The following is a 14,235-nucleotide window of genomic DNA, read 5'->3' as shown; positions in this document are numbered from 1 at the left end:
GTGTGTGTGGATTTCGTGGGGTTAAAAAGAGGCCCTGAGCATCTCTGGGGCAGCAGTGGGTCGGTAAAGGGCAGGGTGGAGTTGCTGTGACCCTGTTACAGAATCACAGAATCCCATGGGGTGGGAAGGGACCTCTGGAGATCATCTAGTCCAACCCCCTTGCCAAAGCAGGGCCACCCAAAGCAGGTCCCACAGGAACGTGTCCAGGTGGGTTTGGAATGTCTCCAGAGAAGGAGACTCCACCACCTCCCTGGGCAGCCTCTGCCAGGGCTCTGCCACCCTCACAGGAAAGAAGTTCTTCCTCATGTTGAGGTGGAACTTCTTACATTCAAGTTTGTGCCCATTTCGTCTTGTCCTGTCCCTTGGCACCACTGAAAATAGGCCAGCGCCATCCTCTGGACACCCTCCCTTTAAGTATTTATCAGCATTGATCAGATCCCCCCTCAGCCTTCTCTTCTCCAGACTAAAAAGACCCAGGTCCCTCAGCCTTTTTCAGTTGCTAATACTGAAACATGGATTTCATTAAAAAAAACCCCAACTCTCCAAACTTTTCTGCTGTTAGTTTTTCCAATGCTCTGCTCAGTCCTCCCCAAACTCCTGGATCTTCCAGCTCTAACAGTGATTTTTCAGGAGGCACCCGGGTGGGTGGGAAAGCAAAGGAGTAAGGAGAAGGATTTGAAAACCTTTCCTTGTTGGTCACTGCTGGTTTGTTTCTATGATTAGCTTAGACCTGTGGGAGGCACGCTTGGAGAGCAGGTTGACGCTCCCTCGCTGGAGCCTCATGGGCAAAGTCCTTCCTGGGGCACCCTTCCAGGAGCTGGAGACTTTAGCACCTGCAGTCACGAGCTAAGGAGGAGCCTGATCCCATGGTGACAATCTCTGGCTTCCTGCCTCCTTCCTAGGTGCCAGGTCGCCCAAGCATGGCCACCCAGATGTTCGAGGGGAGAGGGCACGCGGCCGTCTACCAGAAATACAGGTTTGCGCCAGGCAAAGAGCTGTATGATTAGCTTAGACCTGTGGGAGGCACGCTTGGAGAGCAGGTTGACGCTCCCTCGCTGGAGCCTCATGGGCAAAGTCCTTCCTGGGGCACCCTTCCAGGAGCTGGAGACTTTAGCACCTGCAGTCACGAGCTAAGGAGGAGCCTGATCCCATGGTGACAATCTCTGGCTTCCTGCCTCCTTCCTAGGTGCCAGGTCGCCCAAGCATGGCCACCCAGATGTTCGAGGGGAGAGGGCACGCGGCCGTCTACCAGAAATACAGGTTTGCGCCAGGCAAAGAGCTGCAGCAAACCATCCTCACCTACCTGCAGGAAAAGGTGAGTGGGGCATGGCCAGGCTGTAGGGAACAAGAAGATATTTACCCTGCTGGGAGTGTTAGATGATGAGGGGCCTGGAGCATCTCCCTTAGGAGGAGAGGCTGAGGGACTTGGGGGTTTTTTAGTCTGGAGAAGAGAAGGCTGAGGGGGGATCTGATTGATCAAGACCTCTAAATACTTAAAGGGAGGGTGTCAAGAGGATGGGGCTGGTCTTTTTTTCAGTGGTGCCCAGGGACAGGACAAGACGAAATGGGCACAAACCTTGAATGTAAGAAGTTCCTCCTCATGTTTAGGTGGAACTTCTTTCCTGTGAGGGTGGCAGAGCCCTGGAAGAGGCTGCTCAGGGAGGTGGTGGGGTCTCCTCCTCTGGAGACATTCAAACCACACCTGGACATGTTCCTGTGCAACCTGCTCTGGGTGGCCCTGCTTTGGCAGGGGGTTGGACTAGATGATCTCCAGAGGTCCCTTCCAACCCCATGTGATTCTGGGAGTGTTACCTTGGTGCCATGGGGAAGAATAAATAAATAGGGCAAGATGTGGGCACAGAAGAGTCTTTCCACAGGTTGTGCCATGCTGAGGCTGCTCCTGTGTGGACACTGAGGGAAGGAAGGGGGTAAAAGCACATAAATTGGGTGGCTGCCTGCTGAGATGCCTCCACTCCTCCCTGCAGAGAGTAAACCCTGCTGAGCTGGTGGTGGATGTTGGCTGTGGGTCTGGACAAGGCACCCGCTTCCTCGCAGAGCACTTCAAGAAGGTGGTGGGAACAGATATCAGCGAAGCGCAGATCCAGGAGGCCAGAGATGCGCCCTCCCCGCCGGGTGTCTCCTACCTGTGAGTGTCAAGGAAGCAAGCTCAGGCAAAGGAAAAATTCAGGTCCTCACATGGAGGTGGTGTTTTGTGAGTATGAAGGTTGTAAGAGCCAGCCAGCACCAAAGCAAGTCCCATTTGAGAGTATTCCTGGTGGAAATGGGCATCATCCTAGACTTGTAGTAACCGTGGTCATTGTGGACTCCAAAAAATACACACTGACTTCACATCCATCTAATTCTCATATTACTCACTGTCTTTTTTTAACTTTTTCCCCCTGCAGTGTGTGTCCTGCAGAGGAGCTGCCCTTTGAGGATGCCTCAGTGGACCTCCTGACGTCCTTCACAGCCGCGCACTGGTTTGATACCGAGAAGTTCATGCGAGAAGCAAACCGGGTGATGAAGCCGGGGGGCTGCGTGGCCATCAGCACCTACACTCTGGACATGAGCCTGCGCTACGGAAACTGCTCTGAAAAGCTGACCAAAGCCTTCAGAGAGGTGAGGTCACCAAACCTCAACTTGAGGGGCTTCCCCTCCTGGTCTGGGCAGGGGGAGATACTTAGATGCAGAGAGGTAGGCGATGGGCTTGGTGGGTATGACTAGAGGACTAGGAGAGGATAGATCATGGAATTTACGATTCTAGGATGGGGCAGGGGGGTGGATAAGTACAGGGACATGGTTGAGATGGGGGTTTAGTGGCTCCCATGCAGTGCTAGGGCTGGCTGAAGGTGAAGAGGAGGCTGAAGGTGAAGAGGAGGGACCTCAGGATTAATAGGGCAGGCTGTGGTGTGGAGAGAAGGGCTGCGGAGCGGAGGACGGGGGCTGGTATCGTCACAGAGACTCTTCCTGTCACCCTGATCACAGTGAAAATAGTGGGGAGTAGAACCTGTTTGGAAAGAGGTTTTCTTGGTGATGTTTCTTGACAAAGAATGTTTCAGTAACTCACTAAAAGGAGACACTCCACTATGAGTAACAGCAGTGCAGAGAGGAGAACAGGACCCTTATATCTATAATAAAATAGGATGCTTGAACTCCTGACACTGACCAAGATTTTTGGTGATTTTTTTTTTTTTTTTTAATGCAAGGAGTATTTAAAAAAAACAAAACCCAAAGCAAAAAAAGCCATGTGTATATGAAAGCATCAGATCTAGGTCCAAGCAAACCCGAATTGGTGGAAACAGAGCACTTCAAGTGAGTTTGTGTTTGTTTTTTTTAATCTGCTGTCTTTACAGTCCTGGGACCTGCTTTTTAAATACTCACATGAGAGAGTAAAACATGTCTTGGAAGACTACAAAACCATCTTTGAGGCCTTGCCGTTTCCAGACAAGAAGAGGTGAGCAGAAACCCCTTGGTGCAGTACCAGGAGTGGGTCAAGGCTGTGGCTCTGCTCCTCTGTGGGGCTGCTCTGCCCCTGGCCCAGCACGAACACGAGGGGGCTGGGGGGGCCAGAGCGAGGAGCTGCCAGGTTTCAACAAACACCTTTTGTTGTGGCAGAGCCAGGTGGCTGCACGTCCAGTCCTGTTGGAGCTCTGTATTGGCCCAGCAAACGTGGTATAAAGGCTGCAAGGACCCTTCTTGCTCGAGGCAGACTTGGGTTACATTATTTATTTTATTTTTTTTAATGGGTGGTTTATGATAATTTGAGGCTTCTGGGCAGATCACTTATTAGATGAAGGAGAAAAATGGTATAAAGGCTGCAAGGACCCTTCTTGCTCAAGGCAGACTTGGGTTACAATATTTATTTTATTTTTTTTAATGGGTGGCTTATGATAATTTGAGGCTTCTGGGCACATCACTCATTAGATAAAGGAGTGAGAGAAAGAACCTGCTCCAGGGAGCCAGTGCCTGCTTCCCCACTAAGGTATGAGGAAGGAGCTGACTCCAGAGGCAAAAAGGATGCATTGGTGGTGGTGTTGCAGAGGTGCTGGTGTCCCAGTGCTGGAGGGGGAATGGGATCTGCAGGTAGGTCTGTTCAAGTCACAAACTAAATTAGATTATTCCTGGGATGATCTCTGCTTCTTCAGTAGCCCATCAGATAGAGCTTCTAACCCACCAAACGCTACAATGAGATGTTTCCATCTGTTGGACGTTTGATTGGGTCAGGTATCTTGTTCACCACCACCTCAATTTGTTGTCCTTGTTGCACCACTTTGGAGATTTAACTTGCCAAAACTCCCTTCTTCCCCATCTCCCTTCTAGAATCACTGATATCTTTGACAAAATTCCCATGACCGTTGCTGGTGTGGTTGGTTACCTGGAGTCTGTCTCTCCATATCAAGCCTTTATGAAGAGTGATCCTGAAGCTGCCAAATCCCTCCTCCAAGAGACCGAAAAGAGGTAAGAAAACCGGTTGGGAAAACAAGCAGGACATGGAAGACCTCTCTTAGACAGTGAATGAAGTGTGAGGTTGTGGAGACCTCTTCAAAGCTAGAAGTGAGCTGTGCAGTGATATGTTCCTTCCTTCCCCCCAGGTGTGGATGGAAACTTGTCAGGGGTTAAACAGCAGATCCTCAGCTGCTCACAGCATAACTGACCTCAGTCTGTGTCACTTGACTTAAATACTAGGTCTATGTAGCTGTATGGTGTTCTTGCACATGTCAGTCTCATGTTGAAGGTCTCCTGAGTTTCTCTGCCTTGCTCTTGATTAGCAGAGAAGAGGGAAATATTGGTGGTTGCACCTTAACGAAGCTCTTTTGGCCCACAACAAGGACCTGCTGCACAGTCATGAAGGGAGGGCATCCCTGTGCCTGCCAACTTCTTCACTGACCAAGGCTTATGGGTGTGTTGGAAGCGTCTGCCATTGAGACCTTGGTGCTTTGGGTGGAAGAGACCTGTCTCTGGTTGTGAATGTCACGAGACTCTTCCTCTGCTTCTTGTTTCAGGATGCTGGAGATCATGGGAGTTTCTTCTCGTGAAACCCCAGTGGAGTTCTGGGTGAGGCACGTCTGCGTGCTGGGGTGCAAGGGACGGTGAGAGGAAAACCCTTCTCCTGGGCTGGTGCTGGAAGGGAAGGAGAAAGTGGGTTATGTCCTAATACCCCACTTGTAACCACTGTTATTCCTTGGGGAAAATTAATGCTGATTTTTGGTGATTAAAACTTTGATCGTCTGTGGAAAGCAGATGGGGGGTTTATGCCTGCTCTTGGGTTCCTGTCCATGGTGGTCCCCTGGTCTGCTCAGTGCTGTGCCCTCGGTGCTGGAAGGGTTCAGTTTCAGCCTGATGGTGGTTGGATTGCACGTGAGGATAAGAATCACAGTAACAGCTGAGAAACTTGCTGCATTTCTTACACAATTAATAATAATTAAAAAAAAAAAAGCTGGGAAAAAAATGCTTGTGGTTCCTCTTAAGACAGGCTCTAGGGCACCTGGTGGGATGGGAATAACTGCATTTCATGAACACTGCTCACCTAGGCCCTGAGTTTCATGAACTCAAACCTTGTGCTTCATGGTTTTGGTTAAAAACTTCTGGTTAAAGGTTTTTGCCCCTCTCTCTGCCCAGGCTAAACTGGGAGCTGTGTGCTCTCTGATTGCCAAGGTGGAAAGGGGTTGTTCTTGCCCACATCTCGCCCCATCCCTGGTGCTTTGCTGGCTGGCAGAGGTGTACCAGCAGCTTATCTACCACAGGTTTGCCCAGTGCTGGGCCAGCACTGCTCCTTTGGCCCTAACAAGGTTAGTTCCCCCCAGGCACAGCTCAGGAGCCTTCTTGGGATCGCTGCTGCAGGGGGAGCAGGTTCGTGCTGGTTAATTGCTGGTTTTTGGGGTGGGGCAGGTAGAGGTGAAGGGTTTCAAAGCCGGGTGTAGGCCAGCACAAGTCCCCTCCTGTTTGCTTTCTGCAGATTTTTAACTCCAGGTGCAGCCTCTGCAGGGACCTTTTCCCGTAATTCCTACCTTTGGCAAGAAGGCTGACCTGATGCCCTGGGGAAGGACGTGGCCTCACTGTTACACCTTGGTGCATCATTAAGGAAGACCTAAGCAATGCCTGTGCAACCTCCCATAGAGAGAGCACTTGGAGCGAGGTTTATAGCAGCTGGAGATGCTTCAGCTGTGGTCCTGGGCTCTTGGGTACCATGGGTGCAGAGACAGCCTCCTTGACCTAGCAGAGCTGATTCACCCTGGGCATATCTCCATGGGGGTCACTAAATGCTGGCTCAGCCTGCCTAAGGTGGGGAGCAAAGGCTCCCACCTTGCTTGGTGGCTCCCAGGAGGGTGGTGGAGTTCCAGGAGGACAGCAATGGGGAAGAAAGCCCAGTGTTGATCCTAGGTTGGTCTCTGTGTCCATGGCTGTGTGATGGAGAAGACCTCGTTGAGTGGTGACGGTGGATCAAGCCGTGCAGGTTGCTGGTGAAAGAGCTGCACAGGGTCCATGTAGTGGTTGTGTGAGCAGCATCTGTAAAAAAACCTCCCTTGCTGGGTGAGGACAGAGCTGGTGGCTTGTCATCTCCTGAAGGAGCACTAGAGGTCTCTCCATGCCTGGCACTGCATCAGGTGACACAGCTGGGTGCTACTGGGGCCCTGTGAAGGGGAAGCCCCACCTCAGCTGGTAGGGTTTGTCCTGGCGAGGTGCATCCCCACGGTGGTGCCCGGGGGAGGGAGATGTCCCCAGGGAGAGGACATCCGTGCCAGCAGAAGGGCTCTGTGGGGAAAAGTGCTTGTCTGTTTTATTTTCTTACTTTCAGTTTAAAAGTTTACTTAAATCTGCTTACTAATTAACTTTGCAATTAATGGCCCTTCCTTCCCTGGTGTTGGCAGGATGCTCGGTGCATCCCCTGGGATGATGCCATGGGTGACTGGCTGTGGTGTAACGCTGGGGATTGCATCACCAACGTGTTTGGGCAGGCAGCATGGCACGGACCAGCCTGGCATGGCCGTGGCCCATGCGGCTTGCACATACTGAGAGGTGGTGAAGGGTTCTGGGGATGGTCTGGTGACAGCAGCCAAGCGTGGACCATCTGATTTCCCTGCCACAGCATCATTGGGCCATGGGCAGGGTTCCTGCACGTCACCTGGGGTTTTTAGAGAATCATAGAATTGTCAAGGTTGGAAGGGACCTTTCAGATCGAGTCCAACCGTCAACCAAACACTGACAAACACTAAACCATATTGCTAAGCACCACGTCTGCATGTCTGTTAAATACCTCCAGAGATGGTGGAGGGCATCTTCTTCCAATGGTTGAACAACCCTTTCAGTGAACAAGTTTTTCCTAATATCCAACCTAAACCTCCCCTGGCATAACTTGCGACCATTTTGTCCTGTCCCATCACCTGTTCCTTGAGAGAAGAGACCAACCCCCACCTCTCTACACCCTCCATTCAGGGAGCTGTAAAGAGCAAGAAGGTCTCCCCTCAGCCTCCTTCTCTCCAGGCAGAGCAATGCCAGCCTCCCCTCACAGGGGTCTCCCCTCAGCCTCCTTTTCTCTGGGCAGAACAACACCAGCCTCCCCTCACAGGACTTGTCCTCTAGACCCCTCACCAGCTTTGCTAACCTTCTCTGGACCCACTTCAGCACCTCAATGTCCTTCTTCTAGTAAGGGGCCCAAAACTGGACATAGCACTTGAGGTGGGGCCTCACAAGTGCCCAGGACAGGGGGACAATCACCTCCTGAGTCCTACTCACCACAGGCCAGGATGCTGGTGGCCTCCTTGGCCACCTGGGCACACTGCTGGCTCATGTTCAGCCAACAGTCCACCAACACCCCCAGGTCCTTTTCTGCCAGGCAGCTTCAGCCACTCTGCCCCCAGCCTGTAGCGCTGCAGGGGGTTGGTGTGACCCAAGGCCAGGACCTGGCACTTGTTGAACCTCATCCCATTGGCCTTGACCCATCCATCCAGCCTGTCCAGATCCTTTTGCAAAGCCTTTCTCCAGCAGGTCAACACTGCCACCCAACTTGGTGACGTCTGTGAACGTATGGAGGGTGCACTTGATCCCCTCATTTAGATAAAGATGTTAAAGAGAACTGGCCCCAATACCGAGCCCTGGGGAACACCACTTGTGACTGGCCACCAGCTGGATTTAGCTCCATTCACCACCAATCTCTGGACCTGGCCCTCCAACCAGTTTTTTTACCCATCAAAGAGTACTACTGTCCAAGTCATGAGCAGCCAGTTTCTCCAGGAGAAGGCTTTACTGAAGTCCAGCTTTATTTTTAAAGCTGGCTTTATTGGGGCTCTTTTTTGGTTCTTTCTATCTCCTTTCCCGAGACCAGCTACTTTAGGAGGAGCCAATTCCTCCCACACAAACCCCAGCGGCTCCAGAAAGGGCTCAGGAAGGAGTGACGTGGGCTCATCCTTACCCACGCCGGTGGCATGGCTTGTAGCCAAGGTTCTTCCATGTTCATGCCACGCAGCGGCTGATGAGTCACGGGGTGATTGCCTCACCTGGCACCGGTGACAGCCCTGCCCGTTTTCGCTTTCCTTCTTGAACCCAGGACTTCCCACGTACCTGGGATTTTTTTTTTTGGTTCCAAGCAAGTTCACGTCACTCCAGCCTCGCTGGGCTGCAGGAATCCAAGGAGGGGCTTCCACCATCACCAGCTGCACCACGTTCCTCGCTGGGGGCTGGGACCCACCGGGGATGGACTGATGGCTGCGGCGGGTCCCCAGTGCCCTGCAGACCCTGCTGGCCATGGTGTAGTGTCCCCAGCCAGGCCTGACTTCGGGGGAACCCTCCAGCATCGTGGCAGGAGCCGGTGCTAGCGTGGTTTGGAGGAGCTGTGCCAAATGCAGCCCCGTGGTGTTGCCATGTGAGATGCTCGCCGGCGTGTCGATGCCCAGGATGGCACGACCACATCCCTCCCAGGGAAAAGCCCTTGCTGCTGTTTGGCCGGGCACCCATGGGTTTGGCAACGTCTGGTGGCGAGTGAGGCACAAACACTTAAGCGAGGTGCCCGGGAGATCTTCAAAGTCTTCGTCATCGGCCGCCCCAAGCGTGTGGCCCTGGATTCCTGGCTGGGCTTTCACTTTTCCTTTGGTGCCTCGCGATTTCCTTTTGCCTGTGCGGAGAGATGAGGTTTCACTTTGCTTTTGCAACCAGAAATGGCACCCGGGATGGAAAAACTACAATGACGGGGAAGAGGAACCTAAGGAGGTGGGCCCTGCAGGGATGTGATGCCACTCTGGGACCTCAGAGTGTCCCCAGCACTGTCCTCAGCTGGGGCCAGCCCTGCTTGGGGAGCACAGGCTGCAGATGGGGCTGTTCTGGCACAGCAAGCACTGGACATCACCATCTTCAGTGCTGGACATCTCTCTCCAGTGCTGCTCCCAGCCACTGGAGATCCCAAAATGGGATCCCAGCCTGGCTTGTACCTTGGTGCACCCCATGGTGCCTGTCCTGTGAGCCTCTACCTCATGGCAGAACCAGGACCCCTGCTCCATCCCCTCCCTCACCAGGGGCCACATTAATTTTCACATCCGTTGGGATTTTCTGTGAAGGTGCCATCTATTCCTCACCTGGGAAAACGGATGTGAAGTTGTTTGTGCTGATCTGGGCTTTTATCTCAATAGTTGTGTCCATCACGAACTTGCTGTGTTGAATAAAAATTATTCTTCTAAATCTGTGCATTTCTTTAATGGGAGAGAAAGAAGAGCTTCTCTTCACCTCCACTGTGGTTATCCTGGAAAGACCTGAGCTCTCTGAGATGCTGTTGGGGCAGCAAGGGGTCCTCAAGGAGGGCTGGATAGATCCTGTAGGTCAAGGACCGGTCCTGCTTAACCTCTTCATTACTGATCTGGATGATGAGGCAGAGTGTACCTGCAGTGTACCTACTTCACTCATGACACCAGCCTGGGAGCAGTGGGTGACACACCAGAGGGTCGTGCTGCCATCCAGAGGGACCTCCACAGGCTGGAGAAATGTGCACGTGGGAACCTCATGAAGTTCATCAAAGAGAAGGGCAAAGTCTTGAACCTGGGGAGGAAGAACCCCAGGCACCAGGGTATGCTGGGGGCTGCCCAGATAGAAAGCAGCTGAGCAGAAAAGGCCCTGGGGGTCCTGGTGGACACCAGGTTGAACATGAGCCTTGTGCCAAAGAAGGCAAATGGTACTTGGGGCTGCATTAGGAGGATTGTTTCCAGCAGGAGGTGATCCTTCCCCTCTACTTGGCACTGGCCAGGCCACCTCTGAAGTGCTGGGTCCAGTTCTTGGCTTCCCAGTGTGAGAGAGGCGTGGATATACTAGTGAGAGTCCAACAAAGCACAATGAAGATGGTGAAAGGACTGGAGCATCTCTCCTACCAGGAAAGGCTGAGAGAACTGGGGCCATTCCTCCTGGAGAAGAGGATGGTTCATGGACTTTTGGTGGTGCCTACTGACAGGAGAGCAGACATTGGGCATAGCCTGAAATATGTGAAAGTCAATCTGACCGCAAGAAAACACTTCTTTCCTATGAGGGTGGTCAACCACTGGAGCAGGTTGACCAGAGAGGCTGTGGAGTCTCCATCTTCACAGTCAAAACTGGAGAACCTGGTCCAGCTGACCCTGCTCGAGCAGGGGTTGGATTGGACAATGTCCAGAGGTCCCAGCCCACCACCACCACTCAGCACAGCACATCCATGCTGGTCTGCCAACCCGTAGATGTATTTCTCCACAAGCTTGTGCAAGAACTTTTCTCGTTTGCTTGGACTCCTGGAAGTCAGCAGTTTATTTCCAAATATGAACATTAAAAATTGTGTCCTTCTGGAGCAGTGTTGTTCTACGGCCACCATGTGAGGCACTGCAAAGTGCATTTATGCCCGTTTTGCTGCTTTACTGTGTATTTGCTTTTTTAGATACAAGTATTGCCCTAATTTTCTACATTTAATGCATGAAACTAAAAGCACAGCAGTGATGGCTTCACGTCGCAGGAGGTCACCTCAGGGGAAGGACAGGTTTTGCTGAATTGGGCACAACAGAACTAACTTTCTCTTCAGTAATTTTACTTTTTCAGCTGGGCCTCTTCTAACTAACGAAACTCTGAAATTAACAGCATGTTGTTCAGAAACCGTTCACGCTCGGAGTGATAAGACCTGATGATACCAAGGAATGGTGTGCAGAGAGGCTCCTGCTTATACTTATTGCTGCAACAACCAGGGTCAGCCAAATTTGTTGTATGGCCCGTTGGAGGCTCGGAAGCGGAAAATCGTAGAGGGGTCACCCCCGTAGGGAGGAATGGACAGGAGGGGTGACCCAAAACTGACCAACAGGCTGTTCCATCCCATCCGCATCATGCTGAGGGATCAAAGGGTCAACTCTCTTCGTTCAATGGCCAACGTCTGAGGAGGACCCTGTCTGTTCATCTGCCTTTGATCCCAATCCGAGAATTCCTGACTCCAGATCCAGAATCCAGCTTGTGTCCACCACCAAGCCCAGTCTGGGACTGTTCCCTGTGCCTCCTGGTGATGTCATGATCATTCTTGGAGCTTGATACGGTTTTGTATATACTGTATACTTTTTTTTCATAGAATCATAGAATGGTTTGGGTTGGAAGGGACCTTAAAGATCATCTAGTTCCAACCCCCTGCCCTGGGCAGGGACACCTCCCACCAGACCAGGTTGCTCAAATAGCCATCCCGCCTGGCCTTGAACCCCTCCAGGGATGGGGCATCCACGACCTCCCTGGGCAACCTGTTCCAGTGTCTCACCACCTTCACTGTAAAGAATTTCTTCCTAGTATCTATCTTTTGTTACTTTTTTCTAAACTTTTCCTCTTATTATTTCTTATTTCATTACTTATTTATATTTCCATTTCATTATTTTGTCCTAAACTCATAAATCTCTTTTTTCCTCTCTTCCTCTCCTCTCTTTTCCTTGCGGGGGGGAGGGGCCACCCCGCACCTCTGCCGCACCTGCGGGAGCCGGGATTCCCGCTGCTTTCGCTTTCCTGTCTCCCGAACCGGCAAGGTCTGCGGGGTTTCCTGCCAAGCTGAAAGCGCAATGGAGGCGGGCAGGAGGTATAAAAAGCCGGGGAGATGGGGCAGCAAGATCAGAACAAGCAAAGCAAAGGAGTTGAAAAAGGATCCCCGAGAAGAAGCCACCAGCCCCACGGAAGAAGGAGCCACCCGCCATCCAGACCGACATCAGGGATTTAGGAGATCCGTCCCGGAGCGCTCCCGTTCATCCTCTCATCCCGTCGAAAAGGACTTGATCTTGAGCTCTCGTCGGACAAAATGCTGCGGCGCGGCTTCGTCCTGCTGTTTGCCTGGCTGTCGGCGGCCAACTTTGGGGCTGCCTTCCCCCAGGACGCCCTGAAGAAGGGCTGCAGTCTGTTCAAGTACCGTTTCCTTGAGCCCCAGGAGATGAAGGCCATGATGAAGATGAAGGAGCACTTTGTGAGTACCGCCGGCGATGTTGGTGGGGCTGGGGGCAATGCGGAGGGGGATGCCGAATTCGAGAGACCGTGTAACAAGGTGGAGGTCTTTCCATGGTTCCCAAGGGAGTTTGGGGACAAGTTTGAGTTTTGGAGTCCTCAACACAGAAAGGACATGGACCTGTTGGAACGGGTCCAGCAGAGGGCTGCAAAGATGCTCAGAGGGATGGAGCACCTCTGCTGTGAAGACAGGCTGAGAGAGCTGGGGTTGTTCAGCCTGGAGAAGAGAAGGCTCCAGGGAGACCTTCGAGCAGCCTTCCAATATCTGAAGGGAGCTCCAGGAGAGCTGGGGAGGGACTCTTTGTCAGGGAGTGCAGTGACAGGACAAGGGGGAACGGTTTTAAATGGGAACTCAATGATCTTGAAGGTCCCTTCCAACTCTAACCATTCTATGATTCTATGATTCTAAGAAGGATGCTGGGCTGAACTTCAGCCTGGTTTCAAACCCCTCAAGGCTGACCAGGGTTGTACAACATTGCCAAAAATGAAGAGGGCAGATTTTCAATCTCTCTCTCGGTTCGTGCCTGCAGGAGGGCATCCCGCTGCCATCAGACCACAGATGCAACATCAGGCTCTTCCATCGGAAATGGGAGTCAGAGGAGCTATCGGTAAGAGCGAGGCCATGCTGGCCAAAGGGGCTACACCCACCCCTCTAGATGGGACCTCCTGTCAGCAGGTCTCACCTCCACTCCCCCCCCCCCCATCCTGCAGCCCTGGCACTTTGGGTCCCTAACCAGTATGGTCCCACCTGCAGGTGCCCGACAGAATGATGCTGGTGAAAGCCGAGCTGGATCTCATCACCGACATGCTGGAGCTCCTCGACGACCACAGCTTCACCGAGACCCACCAGAGGCCCCTGGCCTTGCTCACCCAAGCCCAGGAGGACCTGCGAGTCTGTGTGAGTGGCCACCCCCCCACCTCCCGAGCCTCCCCGGCCCCGTGCCGGCTCAGCAACCCTGGTGCTGGCAACTGGGGCTAGTCCTTACGCAGCCACTTTCCTTGCAGATGGCCACGGAGGCTCCTTCGCATCAGCCCTCCAAGAAGCTGAGACACTGGCTGCAGAAGCTGCAGATAGCCAAGAAAACGGTAAGTCAGGCCATCAGGGAAGAGGGGGTCTGGGGGTGTTAGTGACCCCAAAGCTGCAGGGGACCTGCTGCACCCCGTTTCTGGTGCTAACCCGCCTTTTCTCCCTGCCACAGGAGACCACGAGCTGCCTGACGTCCTCTGCCATCTTCCACCTCTTCCAAGTGTTGGATGACCTGCGGTGCGCAGCCGGACAGGAGCCATGCGCTTAGTCCCCGCCGGCAGCGTGGCTGGCATGGCACGACACGGCACGGCACGACATGACACGGCATGGCATGGCATGGCATGGCACGGCACGACACGGCACGACACGACACGGCATGGCATGGCATGGCATGGCATGGCACAGCATGGCACGACATGGCATGGCACGACACGGCACAGCACGGCATGACACGGCATGACATGGCACACCATGGCACACCATGGCACTTGCCAGCCCCTAAGGATGCCCCGAGGACTGGGAAAACTGATTTTTTTTATTGCATCGCTGGACTGTATTTCCTATTTAAGCATTTTGTTCTTATTTATGTGAACTCAGGGAGTATTTATTTTTATTTTTTCAGTGTTTTATAAATTATTGGGGTTTATTATGTATTTATAAACGGCTTGGGAGGGTGTAAAGAAATGCCATTCCTGAAAGATGCTGTATGAATGTATTTATTGGATATTTATTTTGCTGGGGTTCAAAAC

At 52.6% G+C, this 14,235-nt stretch overlaps 2 protein-coding genes across 3 annotated transcripts; both read left to right on the top strand.

The window, feature by feature from the left end:
* Positions 1-1,165: 1,165 nt before the first annotated feature.
* On the top strand, positions 1,166-7,442 carry LOC106893756 (putative methyltransferase DDB_G0268948). 2 transcript variants are annotated; one of them, XM_014951954.1, is made up of 6 exons: positions 1,166-1,315; positions 1,986-2,146; positions 2,406-2,619; positions 3,354-3,454; positions 4,321-4,458; positions 5,004-7,442. In XM_014951954.1, the coding sequence occupies exons 1-6, from the start codon at positions 1,205-1,207 to the stop codon at positions 5,092-5,094; spliced, it is 816 nt and encodes a 271-aa protein (XP_014807440.1). In that variant the 5' UTR covers positions 1,166-1,204; the 3' UTR covers positions 5,095-7,442. The 2 variants fall into 2 exon arrangements, with proteins under 2 accessions (XP_014807440.1, XP_014807439.1); XM_014951953.1 differs by lacking the exon at positions 5,004-7,442 and adding an exon at positions 4,770-4,916.
* A 4,528-nt stretch (positions 7,443-11,970) lies between these two features.
* LOC106893761 (interferon lambda-3-like) lies at positions 11,971-13,789 on the top strand. The gene is made up of 5 exons (XM_014951962.1): positions 11,971-12,421; positions 12,990-13,067; positions 13,214-13,357; positions 13,465-13,545; positions 13,659-13,789. The coding sequence occupies exons 1-5, from the start codon at positions 12,260-12,262 to the stop codon at positions 13,752-13,754; spliced, it is 561 nt and encodes a 186-aa protein (XP_014807448.1). The 5' UTR covers positions 11,971-12,259; the 3' UTR covers positions 13,755-13,789.
* The last annotated feature ends 446 nt before the right edge of the window (positions 13,790-14,235 follow it).

The sequence above is a fragment of the Calidris pugnax genome, unplaced genomic scaffold, assembly GCF_001431845.1.
Source record: "Calidris pugnax isolate Ruff unplaced genomic scaffold, ASM143184v1 scaffold179, whole genome shotgun sequence".
In the NCBI taxonomy this organism is placed as follows: domain Eukaryota; kingdom Metazoa; phylum Chordata; class Aves; order Charadriiformes; family Scolopacidae; genus Calidris; species Calidris pugnax.
Note: the sequence above shows the minus strand (reverse complement) of the source record. Positions and strands in the feature narration are given on the sequence as shown.